Here is a 16,449-nt window from a genome sequence, read left to right as displayed (position 1 = left end):
CGATGCAGAGGGAGGAAATGGTGAGGAATGGCGTCTTGGCGACAGAGTTCGCAGTGCAACGTTCTCTGCCCGAAAACACAGTGCAGACGAGACTCCTGTGTGTGCAGCGCCAAACGCAGCCCCTCGCCTGGTCCACCTTCTGCTCTGTCAAAGGCTTTCTTCCGCCAGGGACGCCATTAGCCATGCCACGGCTAGAGGTCAGGGTGGGATCTAGGTCTGATGCTCTCAGGCGATTAGCATTGGAAGTGTAAATGAGCCACTCGGTGCCTGACAGAAGAAAGGTCATCCACAGGTGACTCCACGTGGAGCCGTCTGCCCATCTGCCCTAGGTGGATCGTGGCCACAGTCGCCAGCTGGGATTCGCCCGGGTCCGTACTGATCAGGGTGTGGCACAGATGGTGGGGTGCACGGGCCTTAGGCGAGGGCCAGGGTGAGCACGACGGTGACATGGTCTTGGTGGTGTTGACGCTGCAGTGGCTCCTCGGTAAATAATCGGGGGACATCAGCAGAGGCCGTGCACCCCACATCCGCTTTCTTTGCCGGCTTGTTTGTGAGCGTCCCCGGGAAGTGTTATGGCAAGTAGGGTGGGGCGGTCAGTGACAGGCCAGTCAGGGGCATGTTGTCAGGGAGGGGGCTGCACCCCTAGTAGGAAAAGTCAAGTGTCACGCAGTCCTCGAGCTTTGTCCTTGGGCACGGGCCCTGATACACGTGTCGCACTGTGGGCCTGGCTTCTCGTGTCCTCTCCTGTCGGCAGAAGCAGGAGGCAGGACCCGGCCTGCCCAGCTCCGGGCTGACGATCACTGCGTGACCAACGCGACTGAGGTCATGTCCACTGGCTTGGCCAGCCATGCACAGGGCCTCCTGATCCGGCCCAGGGGTCGTGACCCCGGCTGTCGAGATGGCCCAGGGGACTCATTCCGTCAGCCCACTCTTTGGGTCGGTGAGTGATGCTGTGTCCGACGAGTCGGTCTGAATCGTGGTCGCTCAGCAGCTCTGCTGTCTTCTGAGGTCGTTCCGCCCTGAGCTGTCCACTTACAGACTTGTCGTTCCCAGGGTGGTTAACGACTTTGCCTTTTTGGACAAATTAATTGCAGCTCCACAGAGTGTTCTCATCTTCTTTCTTCATTCCAGCCTCTTCACGAAAAGGTCAGTTTCACTAATTAAAAGTGAGATACACGAAAACCCTCGTGTGGCCACTCGTACGAGTCCTTATTTAGGGAACAAACGGCTACCCTCGCCCTGCTCGGCCAGGTGCCACGGTGTCACATGGGCATTGCCGTCACTGGGCGTGCAGGGTGGTTCCAGGGACCTGGGCGTCAGCCGCACCTGTCAGGCGACAACTTGATTGGCGGGTCGCCTTATTTGCGGTGGCTCTCAGTGAGACACCCGTCCTGACAGACCCTTGTGCAGGAGCAGAGTGTCCCTGTCACATTGACGGGCTACTCCACGTTGTAACAGGAGGGCCCAGGGCTAAACCAGGAGCTGGCGCTGACATTGGAGCCTCGCCGTCACACTGCGGAGCTGACCGCCTGACCAGGCAGCCGCTTTGGACAACCGCGGCTGTGCTAGGCCACTCTCGAAGGCCGCGCCCCCCAGATCTGTGTTGAACGCCCATCAAAACGGTCGTTTTTATGTAAATTTCAATTCTGTTCCGGATTGGCAGCTGTCACCTAGCTCAGCAGGCTTTCCCGGGACCCGTGGCTTGCTCTGTGAAGCTGTTTGTAGGTGCCCTGTTTGCTTTCCCTTCGTAAACTGCTCCAGTTCAATTATGCATCCATGGCTCGTCATAAGATGAGTAAATTACAGGAAACGTGAATATATGTGCGAACATAGTTTTAATGTAATTGCCTTAATTCTTAAGTTCACGTCACTTAACTTGAATATTACAGTGTTTAACAGCCGGTTGTCGAAGTCCCTGAACATGCGACCATCTGCTCCCGTGAGGTGACCACGGAGCAAGAGCGCTGGGAGCCAAGGCGGTCACTGGGTTCACGGGCTTCTGGGGTCACTGTCCCCCCCTGCCTGCCCTCGGCCCCCAGGCATCCTGGCAGCTCCCTCCTATAGCACCAGTGTAAGGGGGGTCTTGTGCAGCCAGCTCCCCCCTTCCGGGGCCATGCAGCCCTCTGCGTTGTCTGTCCCCAGATATGAGGTCCCTGGGCATCCCCTCGCTGTCACCTCCAGCTTTCGCAGGAACGCATGGTCCCTGTCACGTTGGCAGGCCGCTGTCTTGGACCGTGGAGCCAGAATACACTTGATGAACCCATGAAGGGCAATCCTGCTGACCCACGCTCTTGGTCACTTAGCCGCCTGGTGTCTTGTTCACATGGCATGTAGTATCACTGTGTACCGTGTGTGCTGATGACAGCAGGCACAGGCTCAGGGTCAAGAAGGGGTCACTGCCCCCTGGGGAGGGGTCCAAGCTCTGAAGACTCACAGGTGAGGTATGAACTGCACTGACAAAGACACGTGTCATCGGACACAGAGGCCTCGTTTGATTTAATGCGTTTCTAACATTTTAAGGTCAAGACTTGACATAAGAGTCTGAGTTTCTAGCTTCTCTGGGGAGAGTGGGGCCCGTCCAGGCATGGGTCACAGCAGTCACGGCAGAGGCAGCCCCTGAGGTGGGAGAGGACTCGGGGGCCAGCGCCGTGCAGGGACATGGCACAGGCACGGGACACTCACACGGGCTCCCAGACCCTCTTCTGCGAGCCTCCACCTGTTCCACCTTCCACCTTCACAGAGGCCTGAGGATGGAGCCTCACTGTGCCCATCACAGGCGGGGGCCTTGAGGGCTGCAGTCAGCCAGCTTCCCCAAGGTCACGGGCCGGGAAGGGGCAGGCAGGAACGATGCCGACAGAGCCGTGCAGGGCACTTTCCTGCCAGGCCATCACGGCGGGGAGGCTGAGAGTCTCAGCCACAGCTGGCACGTGTGGCCAGCCCTGGAGTCCCGCCCTCCCGTGATTCAGTGCACAGACTTCCGGGTGGTGTTCGGGGCTCTGGCTGTGAAGAAGTTGGGCCTTCTGACCCCACACAGCTGTGGTCAAGCAAAGACACGGTGAGACTGAACACCCGAGAAGCTGGGAGGAAACGGGGTGCTAAGGCGGGCCTTCCGGACACAGCTTTCAGCTGAGGCTCGGGCATGAGAAAGCTCGGGGTGAGGGCTGTGAGGCCAGAGGCCCGTACTCGATCGCAGTGAGCACTGAGGGCCTGTGGAGGTGACAGTAGTGGCAGCGGGCTGCCTTCCAGTGAGAGGACTCCAGAGTGGGTAGGGTCTCCAGAGGACACCCCTGCCTGTGACAGCAAAGGACCTCGAGTGGGCTGTCAGGGAGCCAAGTGAGGGAGACTCTGGGCGGGGTGCAGGCTGGGCACGGCATGCTCATCGCTGGCCAGAGGACGTGCCAGGTGGTGTGGGGGCGAGAGATGAGGTCCAGGGGGACGGGCCTCTGGGTGCTGGCCGAGGAAATGGAGGCGCAGTGGGAGGACAGCCCACAGAGCTGGGCTGAGCCTGGCCATCGCCCTGGACAGCAGCCTGCAGCCCAGGCAGGGGCCTCGTGGGGCGTGTCGACAAATCGCCGCCCTCGGCTCCCTCTGCTGAGACATGGAGGACCTGACAGACGGGACAGTGAGCCATGTCCTCAGACAGACTGGGGAGGGCCGGCTGTTCAGCTCTGCCTTCTGAGCTCATGGCCATTGACTCCAATTTCCAGCCACTCACTGAGCAGTGTGAGGCCCGCACCAGGCGGGGAGTGGCAGGTGTGAGGCAGAAGCCCGGAGGTGTGTGGGGTTCCTGAGTCACAGAGCAGGACGTCAGGGGCTTGGCTAAAGCCCTCAGGGGCCCCGTTGCGAGGGGAGCCATAGGTCAGCAGCCTCTAGGTCTGAGTGTGTCAGGTGGCCCCCGCCAGGTGCTGCTGTGGTCAGCCAACAAGGTGTTTGAGGAGCTGACGGACATCGAGCGGCAGTTCCACAAGGCGTTCTACACCGTGCGGGCGTATCTGAACTGTGACCGCTACTCGGTGGGCCTCCTGGACATGACCAAGGAGAAGGTGAGGCCTCGCTCCCCGGGCCTCCCGCCCAGCGGGCTCCCACCGAGGCGCCGACTCAGACACCGCCTTCTCCTCTGCCCAGGAATTCTTTGACGTGTGGCCGGTTCTAATGGGAGAAGCCCAGCCATACTCGGGCCCGCGCACACCCGATGGCCGTGTGAGTCGCAGGGGGCAGGCCCAGCTGGGGGTGGGGAAGGGCTGGGGCGGGCTGAGGGGCGCCAGGAATGGCCGCCTGCCTCACGTCTGGTGAGGCTGCCATCGGGATGCTGCCAGGAGCCCCTCACTTCTGTGCTCTGTCTCTCAGGAAATCCTCTTCTACAAAGTCATCGACTACATCCTCCACGGCAAGGAAGACATCAAAGTCATCCCGTAAGTGCCAGGCCTGCGGGCGGAAGGGCTCCCTGTGCCGCCTTGCTTTCTGGGAGAATGGAGGGAGGTGATGGCCTGCGGCACCAGGGACGGCCGGGGTGGATGTCCAGGGGACCAGGCGAGCTGCTTAGGTGGCCCTGTCAGCAGTAGCTGACCTGTGAGGCCCTCAGGGTCTCGTCTTGGCTCGGCCAGCCATGCAGGCAGGCAGATCCCCAGCAGGAGGCACCCGACCCGGTGTACCCAGTGGGGTGAGACAGGAGAGGGCGCCCAGCGCAGGGAGCCACACAGCCAGTGGAGCTGGAGTCAGTTCTACAGCCGAGAGAGACTGGGGAAGGCAGTCAGCCATTCCCAGTCCTACAGCCACGTGGCCCTGGGACGCCACCCTACAGGTCCCACAGAGCAGGCAGGAAGTGGCCCCACCAGGGAAAGGCATTCTCACAAGGTGAGGGCCTCAGCGTGGGCACAGAAGGAGGGATGAGGCAGCACAGATGCCCCCAAACCTGAAGCCTCCGTTCCTATGCCCTCATCAGCTTCCCCGCCCACCCAGAACCTCCACAACCCCTGTGCCCCAAGTGCAGAGCATGCAGCGAACGCCAGCACACACAGTCACACACACCCTCAAACACCCCGTGCCTGCTCCATCTGACCCTCTGCGTCTCTCCCCCAGCACTCCCCCAGCTGATCACTGGGCCCTGGCCAGTGGCCTTCCAACCTACGTGGCAGAAAGTGGCTTCGTAAGTTCCCCAAGGCCCCGCCCTTGCCTGGGGCCACCCTGACCCCTCGCATCCCAGCGCTGCCCCCCAGCCTGGCGCCTCCGCGGCTCCCAGCTGCTGCCCAGCGTTGCCCACCCAGAAGCTCATTGGCTGGACAGTCTTTTTCAGATCGTGCTGCACATTTGGCTGCTTCAGCTGAAATGGTTTTTTGGTCCTTTTTCAGATCTGTAACATTATGAATGCCCCCGCCGACGAAATGTTCAAATTCCAGGTATCTGCGTATTCGTTAATAGAAAATGTCTATAGTAGTTCAGAAACAATAATCTGAATCGGTTTTTGCCGCTTAAGAAGGCACCTCAAAATCTCAGTGACTAACAGCAGCAAACACGTACTCCACACTCACATCTGCGGGTTTGCTGGGCTTGGCCGGACCCCAGCAAGTGTTTGAGTCTGCTCCCCACTCTTCACCTGGGGACACACAACCTGGCAGGCTCCCTCCTGCAGGAGGCCTAGGGTCATGTGCACTGGGGGAGAGACCTGCGTCTCTAAGGGCCCCCTCCAGGAACCGCCAGTGTCCTATTTCACTGGCCAGGCGTCAGGGGCATGTGAGACAGCACTGACTAGTTGCATCACCTGTGGGGCCATGAGAGCCTTGTGGGAGTGCGCCTCAGTATGACCAAAGCACCAACATGGCGAAGCCACCCCTGGGACAGTGTCCTCAGCTCCCCTAGTGGCAGAGGGCACAACATAACCCATGCACGGTAGGAGGTGATGCGAGCAGACCCCGGAGGAACAAGGACCCCGTCACTGAAGTTTGAGGCCAGAAAAAGTGGGGTTCATCCTCGCTGGGTGACAAGCCTGGGCTGGGGCCGGGCCAGAGCAGCCATGATCTCTGGACGCTTGTCCCTGCAGGAAGGCCCTCTGGATGACTCTGGGTGGGTCATCAAGAACGTCCTGTCCATGCCCATCGTCAACAAGAAGGAGGAGATTGTGGGCGTGGCCACGTTCTACAACAGGAAAGATGGGAAGCCTTTCGATGAGCAGGATGAGGTCCTCATGGAGGTAAGCGCCTGCCATAGGTGCGGCTCTAGTGGGGGCACTTCTGTGATGGTGCAGGACACGTGTCTGCTTGGCCTCTGACCCAGCATTAGGCCCAAGGAGAACGGGGGCAAGGAGGGCCTGTGGCCCCACTCCTGAAAGCCAGGCTCCCGGGCAGGTACCCCAGGCCCCGCAAGAAGCGCCCGCTGTCCTGGGACCCACGCCCCGGACAGCAGGAGCCGTGAGGCTGACGGCCGCCCCGTCCACAGTCCCTCACGCAGTTCTTGGGCTGGTCAGTGCTGAACACGGACACCTATGACAAGATGAACAAGCTGGAGAACCGCAAGGACATTGCCCAGGACATGGTGCTGTACCATGTGAGATGTGACAAGGACGAGATCCAGCTGATCCTGGTACTGCTCCCGTCACTTCCTGTCTCCTCCCTGCCCAGCGGGGTGGCAGGCGCCCAGGGGCTCTGGCCCATCCTGGGCTCCCGCATGCTCTGCACGGCCCGGGGCGGGTCCCTTCCCAGGCCCTAGTCTCCCCGACCGTGAGGGCTCCATCAGAATGCAGACCGGTGCGGAGGGGCCGGGCATGCAGGCGGGGCACGCCACCCCCCGCACTGGCACTTATCTCTGAAACTGGAGGCTCCTGCTGGGGCTTTCTGCAGCAACCGTTATTCTTTTGTGCCAGATGTCACTTTGTCCCATGGTCACAAGGGTGTAGCTGACATTGTCACTCTCTGCCTCACTACATGTGTTCTCTCCTAGCCAACAAGGGAACGCCTGGGGAAGGAGCCTGCTGACTGTGAGGAGGACGAGCTGGGGAAAATCTTGGTCAGAATCTGACCCCCACCCTTAGGCGAAGGCTGGAAGGGCCTGAGGGTGGGGGGACATTTCTTTATCCCAGGAGACTAAGTGTCGTCTTGTGGTGTTTGCTGCTGTCTCTGTGCCATGTACCTGCACCTCGTGTGTCTGTGCCACAAATGTGCCCGTGTCACATTTGTGCCTGTGCATCTTTGCGTGTGTCCTTGACAACATCACTGCCCAGCTAGCAAGTTGTCCGGCTGTGGGGGAGGCGAGACCTGAGCCACCGGGGGATCAGTGTCCCAGCTACAGGCCAGAGGGCCTGGAAGGCAGGTGTCACCAGACACCTGGGGCGTCTGAGGCTGGACAGACGAGGAACCGCTGGGGCTCAGGTCGGTCTGCCTCCCTCAGCCCCGCGGTCCCTCCCGCAGAAGGAGACGCTGCCAGGGCCCACCAAGTTCGACATCTATGAGTTCCACTTCTCCGACCTGGAGTGCACGGAGCTGGAGCTGGTCAAGTGCGGCATCCAGATGTACTACGAGCTGGGTGTGGTCCGGAAGTTCCAGATCCCCCAGGAGGTGGGGGCATGGTCAGGGGTCCCAGGTCCCCTGGGAGGTGAGGGCCAAGGGGGGCAGAGAAGACAAGACACCCTCTGCGTTGGAATACAGATGCCCTCGAGGATGGTCCCAGGGAGGAGTGGACGGCTTGCCCTCAGCTCTGCTACTTCCCCGTGCTCCCCCAGCTTCTGCCCTGCTCCCACCTTCACACCCCAGGGGCATCCACCCCCCCATCTGAAGGGACCAACTCTCCTCATGCCCCTGACAACAGGGCAGGGCCTGGCATTTTCAGAAGACATTTTACTAAACACTAAAGAATTCAAAAAGAAAAACTTACAGAAAATATTAACAGGAAAAAAACGATTTCCAAATGATTTTCTGGCCATAAAAATCACAGAGGCAATAAAGGGCTCCAGGGTCCATCTCCTGGTGGCCAGAGGGCACCGTCCACGCCTTGCAGCTGGCGCTGGCCTGCGCACTTGCGCTGCGCCTCCCTGTCACCTGCCAGGTGCACAAGCATCTTGCAGCACTCAAATACCCATGCCCCAAACAGACCTTTTCCTCGATGCTGCCACAGACGGCTCGCTGAGGTCCCCTTCCCGGCTCCGGGCTGGGCTGTCAGACGGGGGCCCCGAAGCCCTGCAGATGCTGGGCTGTTCTGAGTGGGGCACAGTCCACCCAGCAGGTCAGAGGGGGCCCCCACGCCCAGCTGAGGGCACCTGGACTCTGTCCCCCGCGCTCCCTCAGGTGCTGGTGCGGTTCCTGTTCTCCGTGAGCAAAGGGTACCGGAGGATCACCTATCACAACTGGCGCCACGGCTTCAACGTGGCGCAGACCATGTTCACGCTGCTCATGGTGCGTGGCCGGGACTGGCGGGGGCGGAGCCTGGGGGGAGCAGCGGGATGAGAGGGTGCCTCCTGCACCTGACCCAGGTCTCAAAGTCAGGGTCCAGCAGGGGCGGAGCCTCCATTCCTGAGGGAGGGGCAGCAAGCCAAGCCCAGCTGCCCCCCACCCTAGGAGGTTGCAGCGGGAGGGCGGGCTAGGGTGCTGGCCCGGCCACAGGACCTGGCGCTTGTCCCCGCAGACAGGAAAGCTGAAGAGCTACTACACGGACCTGGAGGCCTTCGCCATGGTCACGGCCGGCCTGTGCCACGACATCGACCACCGCGGCACCAACAACCTGTACCAGATGAAGTAGGCGCGCCTGGGTCTCCCGCAGACCCGGCAGGGGAAAGTGGGGTCTCCTCCGAGGGGTGGCAGCACTCACAGGCATGCCCCTCTGCAGCCCCGCTGGGGCTCTGAGCACCGCTGTCTCTCTGTATGACCTTCACGACAGGTCCCAGAACCCCTTAGCCAAGCTGCATGGCTCCTCGATTTTGGAACGGCATCACCTGGAGTTCGGGAAGTTCCTGCTGGCAGAGGAGGTTCGTGTCCCCAGTTACTGCTCACATGCTTCCACCGACTGACCCCGCCCACAGCCCCCGCCCACACGGGCTCCCCGCCAGGCAGGAGGGTCGTGGGCTGGGTGCCCCCGTGGGGTGAGGAGCAAGATGTCAGGCCAGCTGGGTCCGGTGCCATGACCTGTGGGTGACCGTGGGCCAGCACCACCCAAACCTGAGGGCCACACTGAGATGGCCCTTCGCGCAGGCCCTGAACATCTACCAGAACCTGAACCGGCGGCAGCACGAGCACGTGATCCACCTCATGGACATCGCCATCATCGCCACCGACCTGGCGCTCTACTTCAAGTGGGTGCCCCTGCTGCCCGCCTGGGACTTGCGGGGCGCCAGGGAGCCTGGCTGGGGCGGGAGCGCGGGGCTCGCGTCCAAGACGGGCGGATAGGTCCTGCGTGGGCGAAGGGAGGGGTGACCAGTTCCCCTTGTCCTCGCATTCAGGAAGAGGACCATGTTCCAGAAGATCGTAGACGAGTCTAAGAACTACGAGGACAAGAAGAGCTGGGTGGAGTACCTCTCCCTGGAGACCACGCGGAAGGAGATCGTCATGTGAGAAACTTCCTGCACCCCCCCAGACTGGTAGACCCCACAGTCCCCCGTGCTCTGGAATACAACCGCTCCTGCCTCAAGGGCTTTGATGCCTCTGCACAAGGGCTCCACCTTGCTCCTCATTTTCAGGGAGCCAGCCAGGGCCGGGGTCCGACAGACCGCTCCCTAGTTCCCGAGGTTCAGCAATAACCCACTCGCCAATGAGCCTCCTTCTTCTCCTGCAAGGTGGAGATTCGGGCTCCCCCCAGCCCATTCAGAATCCCGGAAAGAAACGTGTCAGTCACTGCACTTAGAGGCACCAGATAAAACCTGGTGATTTCACTTTGTGGCTGTGAGCAGGGAGGGGCAGCAGCGGTGTGGCTGTGTGCAGGCTGTCCTCTGCTGGGATGACACGGGCGTGGACCTGTGCCCCATGGTCACCAGGCCTCTCGGGGCTGCAGAGCGCTGGGATGGAGGCGAGGGAGGGAGGCTGGGCCTGCCTGGAGCTCCGTCTGCCCACAGGGCCATGATGATGACGGCATGCGACCTGTCTGCCATCACCAAGCCCTGGGAAGTTCAGAGCAAGGTCAGGAGTCACGCGGGGCCCGACCTCCTATCAGTGCTTTATGGGATTACACTGAAGGGGAGCCTGACGTCCGGGACAGACGCCCTGGTTTGCAGACAGAGCTGAGGGCAGCCGCCCTGCTCTGGGGCTGGGCCAGCAATTGCATGGTGGGAGGTGCCGCTGTGCTCACCATGTGTCAGGCCCAGATGGTGGGGCTCCCAGGGGGATCTGGGGTGGAGAACACAGAGGGCACAGAGCCTTTTGCATGTTCTCAGGACAATTTCTGACCAAACACTAGACTCCACAAGATGAGTGTTTTGTGTGCCCCCCAGGTCGCTCTGCTGGTGGCAGCTGAGTTCTGGGAACAAGGTGACTTGGAAAGGACAGTTCTGGATCAGCAGCCCATTGTGAGTGTTGCTTCCAGAATCTTCTCCCCCCTCCACTGTGGTCCATGAGAGCCTCATGCAGACAGGAGACCCCCAGGGATTCTGAGGTCCTGGGGCCTCAGTCTCACTTTGTGGGTCATGTGACATGAGCCAGGCATGAATTTAGGTGGTTCCTGATCTGGGCAAAGCTGTGACCTCATGCAGAGGCCGAACCAGGCTGTGGTGTGAAGCCAAGAGCCTCTGTGGGCCCAGGCACCTCCGCGGTGAACACAGCTGGGCCTTCGGCTGCTCGCGGAAGGACCAGGGCAGGACAGCCCTGGCCATGGGGAGAGGGTCGGGCCAGAGGAAGCGGGGACGGGAGCCCAGGGGCCCACGCCCTGGTGAATGGATGATGCTTAGGTCTTTGGCTAAGCAGTGTGGGGTCAAGAATATGTTGCTAGAGCACGATGGCACCTGCATAGGATCCAAGGGGACCTGGGCAGTGTAGTGGTGTCAACGACATGTGGAAGGATGGCAAGAGGGTTTGCCTCACAAGTCGACTCCAGTCAGCGAACAGCTGTCTGAGCATGGCCTTGAGAAGGCTTTGGGGCCAGGCATTGACGGCAGGAAGGGGCACCCTGACCAACTGACACGGTCTCTTGGGAAGACAGGTAGCACATTTGTCCCCTCTGGGCCAGGCCTCTAGGAGTCCTACCTGGCTCACTCGTCACGCCGAGCTCCAGACTGCGGATAACCGCTAAGAGACTGACAGGAGGCAGCTCGGTGGGTCCGGACTATGTGGGCACCAAGGACAGCTCCTCTGGGCTGCGCCGGGGTTTGCCCACCAGGAGCCAAGTCTTGGCTCAGCACCATGGACAGCTCCCGGGGGAGCTCGGGGGACACGGGCAAGTCAGCACTGTGGACACTGACCAGGCTGGCACAGAGGGGCTCGGGGCATCCTGGTTCTCTCCTGCAGAGGGCTACATCTGTCAAAGTAGGCTGGGCCCCCGGGCCAGGGCGCCCCCATCCTGTGGGTGCTGTGTCTCCGTGAACATGCTTGTTTGAGCTGGGTGGGCTGAGTGAGTCCTGGGGGCACGTCTACCCTCATGCCTCACCATGTCTCTGCTCCCCCAAAGCCGATGATGGACCGGAACAAGGCGGCCGAGCTCCCCAAGCTGCAGGTTGGCTTCATCGACTTCGTGTGTACGTTTGTGTACAAGGTGAGGGGAGGCGCAGGGCCTGCCTGGGTGGCTGGAGGGGGAGGGGGCTGGTGGGTCACCCGAACGCCCAGGCCGCCCCGGCCCCCACCCTTCTCACATCTGCACTTAACATCTTCAGTGTCACCCCAAGGGGAGACCCTCCCACCTCCACCTCACCCGGTCAGTTCCTCAGAAGTGCTACGCTCTCCCAGGGGCTTCCTCCCTCTCGGTGTCCTGGCCCTCACTTCGAGGTCTCACCTCAGATGTCCCTTCCCCAAACCCCACCTGGGACCTGCACGTTGTTCTCGGGGCCCTGGCTGCAGTGTGTCTGCGTGTGCATTTGTTCAGGTCTGTGAACCCTGGGAGGACAGGGATGGGTCCACCCAACACAGGTGGGTGTGCTTTGCCCAGCAAACATATGTTGCATAACTGACAAGTGACAGTTGGACACCAAAGACATGGAGCAGACGCTGTGCTGTCACAACTCAGGGGACCAACCAGGGACTGAGGGGTCAGACTGCAGAGCCCTCCTTAGTGATGCCCAATATGCCCACAGGCTCCACTCCACCATTGTGGGGCCTGTGGGGGCGGAACCCCCACTCCGAGGAGATTATCTGGTTCTAACTGGACCAGCCCCACCCCCACCTCGGCCTGCGTGCCTCCCACACTTCCCTTTGCTGAAACCCCAGCCCCCTCCCTGCCTCCACAGCAGGGCTGGAGTGCGGAGGGGAGATGCGGGCCCAGGGTGTGCAGCCTAGTCCCGAGGTCACAGGTCACAGCCCCACATGCTCCACAGCCGATGTGGCGTGTCCATGTGTAAGCACGTGCACGTGGGGTGCGTGTACGTGACACGGGGAGCACAGGACCTGCATGTCTGCCCTGCTGCCCCCTGCGCAGTGGATACTTGCTACTCCATTCCTGGGGTCCTCACCCCACTGTGACCGTGCGTGTCATGAGCTTCCTGTCTGCTTCACAAACACAACCCTGAGCCCTCTCCCTTTCAGCGCTTCGCTGGGAGAGTGACATCTCAGTGGTCCTCCCTCCCCCCGCCAGGCAGGCCCCTCTGGCTGCCAGTTGGGGCCCAGGCATGGGGACCCAGGAGCCGGTGGGGGTACGGTCTGACTGCTCTGTGTTCTTTCCAGGAGTTTTCCCGTTTCCACGAGGAGATCCTGCCCATGTTCGAACGGCTGCAGAACAACCGGAAGGAGTGGAAGGCCCTGGCCGATGAGCATGAGGAGAAGGTGAAGGCCCTGGAGGAGAAGAAGCAGCAGGACGGGATGGCAGCCAAGAAAGGTCTGGGCGCACCTGATGCCACACTCGCGCTGCGGGTCGCGGGCACTGCTTAATCACAACATCGAAGTGTGTAGGGACAGAATGCAACAGCAGCGTGAGACGAGAAGGCGCAGGGTGCAGACAGGCTGTGGTGGGCGCTCTTGGGTTCCTGACTGCGAGGCTGCCCAGGGAATCTGCTGACGAACCTGGATGGAAAGGGTCCCCTGCCACTCTCCTGGGGGCTCATCTCCCTGAGCGAGTGGCTGACTGCTTTACTTCTCCCGTCACGGGGCTGGGCGGGGAGCCCTAAGAAATACCGTGGGCTCTTCACAGCTCTGTTCACAGAGCAGTTCCCTCCCGAGTAACTAGTCTACCTGTGCGTCCGTGCCCCTCACAAACCAACCGCAGAGCCCCTGCTGCTCCAAAATAAAGGAAAGCAGCTAAATACCACGAGCCAATAGCTGAGTGAGCACGACATCTCTCCCCGCACTGCGTCCTGCTCGCCCTGCATCCGTATCCGGCACGCCCCACCCTGGACGCATGGCTGTGTCGCCCTGGTGTTTGCCTGTGCTCGGCCACCTCGGCTTGGAGACTCGTTGCTGTGGGGAGGGAACCAGTGCAAGCAAGGTGGTTCCGGGGTGACAGGAGGCCAGGACTGAAAGTGTCACCAAGGGCTCAGATAAGAAAGGCTGAGCCCAGCTAATCGGCTTAGGCGGACCACGGCTCTGCCCTTCCTCCTGCGGGGCTGGTAGGGGACACACAGAGCAGAAGGGAACGGGCCGACTGTTCACATGGCTGGTGCTCACCATCTTGTCTTCTCTTGCAGTGGGCACAGAAATTTGCAACGGTGGCCCTGCGCCCAAGTCTTCGACTTGCTGCATCCTGTGAGCCAGTCAGTGGGGTCTGATGGCCCTCTCTCCCTGCATGCCCGCTGGGACTCTGCCTCTAACCATTTGGTACAAAAGATTAGGAAGCCTGAGATGACTTAAGGCAATTTTGGATATTTTGAATTTTTTTTAAGCTTTGTGTTTTTATAAACTAAAGCCAACTACTAATAACTTAAACAGTGTAGCCTACACTTGCACTCATCCATTTTTGGATACATAGCAGCCTCCTGAGATCTTTGGAAGTCTGTGAACTGTGTCTAAAAACACTGGGTGTGAGACTCTTCACAACTGCACATGTATTTATGTGTATATGGGTAGGTAGATGGGCACATAGAGGCCATTTCCCATCTGGTTTAGGGAAAAAATTATGACCAGAAGTTAAAAATAAAAAATAAAACAAGCTACCCTTTTACGTGATGGAAATTATGGCAGCGGGTATATCGTATATGACCAATTGGAAAATTCTTCCAAAAAGTTCAAGGCCAAGACCTGAGTGAGCTGCGCGGAAATAATCTGTAACAAACTCTCCGCTCTGAACTGCGCTGCCAGACCAGGGTCAGAGCAGGCTTTCCCGCCAACGCCTGCGGTCTGCCCGAGCTCGCCTTTCCAACAGGGGTCCCCTTACTGCTCTAGTCGCTTATTCCGTGAGCCAGGAAGAGAGGGAGTCAGACCCAAACTGGGCAACGCAGGGCTCACACTTGACACAGGGACCAATTATCTGGTAGAAATGGACTTTCAACTCCTAATGTGACCTCCACAGCATTCGTTCCTCACACTGGTGAGTTTGCCCCATGGGAAGCGTTCAGCTTCAGGCCAGTCTGAAGGCCAATTCAGATGGCACTCAGGCCTTCCCAGAGCTCCCAGGGAAGTGGTGGGGTGCTCTCCGGAGGAACGTTTTGGTTTCCATCTCAGTGGTGCCACCTGGTGGCAAGGTCCTGTGGCTGGGGCCCAGGCCCCTCCATGTTCTGAGGGACTCAGTACCAGCGACTGCTCTGGACAGGGTCTCACCAACCTCACAGGTGGGTTCATGCAAGCCTCACCCTAACCAAAAGCAGGGCTTTGAAGTGCCAGTATGTTGCTTCCCATTTTCTCTTCCATTTGAATATCAACTCACTTTCCAAATGAAACTGGGGTTCCAACCCTAGAAAATGTGTTCAAGAGCAGTAGCTAGGATGTAGCAACATTCCAACACCAGGCCTCAGGGGTTAGAAGGGCTCGACCAGCAAAGGCTGGAAGTCGCTGTCCGCTCAGCGACCGGGGCCCAAGCCCCCTGAACAGCTTATGCGACGCCCCAGACTAGTCCTCAGTAGGCCACATCCCCTCCCTAGGGTCAAAGGGAGGATTTATGAAGGGGGTGGGAGGCTGGAGATCCAGGTCTCAACTGTAAGGCCACTCCCAAACATCTGCACTGACTGCCCATGCCCATCCAAGGGTCTGGCCCCAGGGCTCAGAGGACTGAAGATGAAGCAGCACCCACGATGCCCAGGCCAGCTGTGTCTCCATCATAAACTGCACCCTGAGGGGCCCCCCACTGGGATGCCCCAGAGATCAGGTGAATCAGGTGACACGGTGTCCGTGCTCTCCTCCGTCCCCCTCATCCTGCATCTTCTGAAACACCCCTCCCCCACCCCACATAAAGTGAGGGCAGTCAAGGAGAACCAGAGTGTCCCACAACACAGAAAGCTTTATTCGTCCACACTGCTGCGGAGGAAGGCAGGCTCACTTCAGGATGCTGTCATCTCGGGCTGAAGGGTGAGAAGGGAGATGCGGGCGTTATTACACACTCAGGCAAACCCAAAGGACCACTTCGGATTTTCAGTGTTGAACGGTCCGTATCCAGTTCCAATGGAACCAGCATCGCCCAGCCTAAACTCTCATCCTCGTTCGTCCTTATCCACGCACATTCTGACCAGAACTGCCACAGTAGTCAGAGGGACAAGTGTCTGGTTCTGGTCCTGTGGCCTGAGAGAGGCCTGGCCAGTTCGCATCTCCAGACAGTTAACCTCCAAGGCCTGTGGGTGTCGCCATGTCTCCCACAACATCCATGACTGTCCCCTCCCATTACAGGACGACCCACTGGGCCAGCGGGACAGAAGGGGCGGCCCCTGCCCTCCACTGTGGGCTTTCTTGGAGAAACCTGTCTCTGAAAATCTGGGTGGAGGACAAATCTGTCAGATTCCCTATGCCCAGTACCTTCCGCTAATTCCCTCTCAATCCGTTTCAGTTCATCCTGCTTCTTCTTCTCCTCGGCGGCTACCCTCCTCTCCTCCTCCGCCCGAGGCTTCAGGTAGCCTGTTGAAGGAAAGCAGGGAGGAAGGCACTTCCCACGAACCTCTTCGCAGGAACGCTGCGCCAAAGCAATTCAGTCCCCACGCACAGTCACCTTCGGGTGCACCGTGAAACCCAGATATACCTGCTTTCAATTCTCCTTTACCTCGATGGAGGTCAAGGCCTGAGCTCCACCCCAGAGAGCAGTTACAGGGTCCCCACAGCCCCTGGCCCAGGGGCCCCGCCGCCTTACACGACATGCGACACGGGGCTACCTCGTTTTGGACCGCAGCCCTCCTCCAACGCCCCTCGCACCAACTCCCACCCGAGCCGACGCCGCGGGCGTCCGCGCGACAGAGCGCACTGCGGGTCGCCGCCCGAGCTG

General features: G+C 60.0%; 1 protein-coding gene and 1 long non-coding RNA gene across 3 annotated transcripts in view; one reads left to right on the top strand and one right to left on the bottom strand.

The window, feature by feature from the left end:
- The window catches only part of PDE6B (phosphodiesterase 6B), a 29,393-nt gene extending 15,195 nt beyond the window's left edge, over window positions 1-14,198 (top strand). Inside the window, exons 1-20 of one of the 2 annotated variants that reach the window (XM_025051856.1) lie at window positions 2,979-3,055; window positions 3,903-4,043; window positions 4,126-4,200; window positions 4,348-4,412; window positions 5,080-5,146; window positions 5,349-5,396; window positions 6,038-6,187; window positions 6,433-6,576; window positions 6,934-6,999; window positions 7,401-7,547; window positions 8,274-8,381; window positions 8,611-8,720; window positions 8,863-8,950; window positions 9,174-9,274; window positions 9,422-9,529; window positions 10,031-10,094; window positions 10,406-10,480; window positions 11,575-11,658; window positions 12,780-12,930; window positions 13,736-13,797. In XM_025051856.1, coding sequence (XP_024907624.1) covers window positions 4,029-4,043; window positions 4,126-4,200; window positions 4,348-4,412; window positions 5,080-5,146; window positions 5,349-5,396; window positions 6,038-6,187; window positions 6,433-6,576; window positions 6,934-6,999; window positions 7,401-7,547; window positions 8,274-8,381; window positions 8,611-8,720; window positions 8,863-8,950; window positions 9,174-9,274; window positions 9,422-9,529; window positions 10,031-10,094; window positions 10,406-10,480; window positions 11,575-11,658; window positions 12,780-12,930; window positions 13,736-13,797 — 1,728 coding nt within the window. In that variant the 5' untranslated portion in view covers window positions 2,979-3,055; window positions 3,903-4,028. Of the gene's footprint in view, window positions 1-2,978; window positions 3,056-3,902; window positions 4,044-4,125; window positions 4,201-4,347; window positions 4,413-5,079; window positions 5,147-5,348; window positions 5,397-6,037; window positions 6,188-6,432; window positions 6,577-6,933; window positions 7,000-7,400; window positions 7,548-8,273; window positions 8,382-8,610; window positions 8,721-8,862; window positions 8,951-9,173; window positions 9,275-9,421; window positions 9,530-10,030; window positions 10,095-10,405; window positions 10,481-11,574; window positions 11,659-12,779; window positions 12,931-13,735 lie in introns of those variants that run through there. The other variant, XM_006919052.3, reaches the window with a different exon arrangement.
- Window positions 14,199-15,460: 1,262 nt separating this feature from the next.
- Window positions 15,461-16,340, bottom strand: LOC107196188. The gene is made up of 2 exons (XR_001517549.2): window positions 15,990-16,340; window positions 15,461-15,541 (listed from the first exon to the last, which is right to left on the bottom strand). It is a non-coding gene; the product is annotated as an uncharacterized LOC107196188 (long non-coding RNA).
- Window positions 16,341-16,449: the final 109 nt, after the last annotated feature.

The sequence above is a fragment of the Pteropus alecto genome, unplaced genomic scaffold (assembly GCF_000325575.1).
Source record: "Pteropus alecto unplaced genomic scaffold, ASM32557v1 scaffold5, whole genome shotgun sequence".
Classification (NCBI taxonomy): domain Eukaryota; kingdom Metazoa; phylum Chordata; class Mammalia; order Chiroptera; family Pteropodidae; genus Pteropus; species Pteropus alecto.
This window is presented reverse-complemented; position numbering and strand designations above follow the sequence as displayed.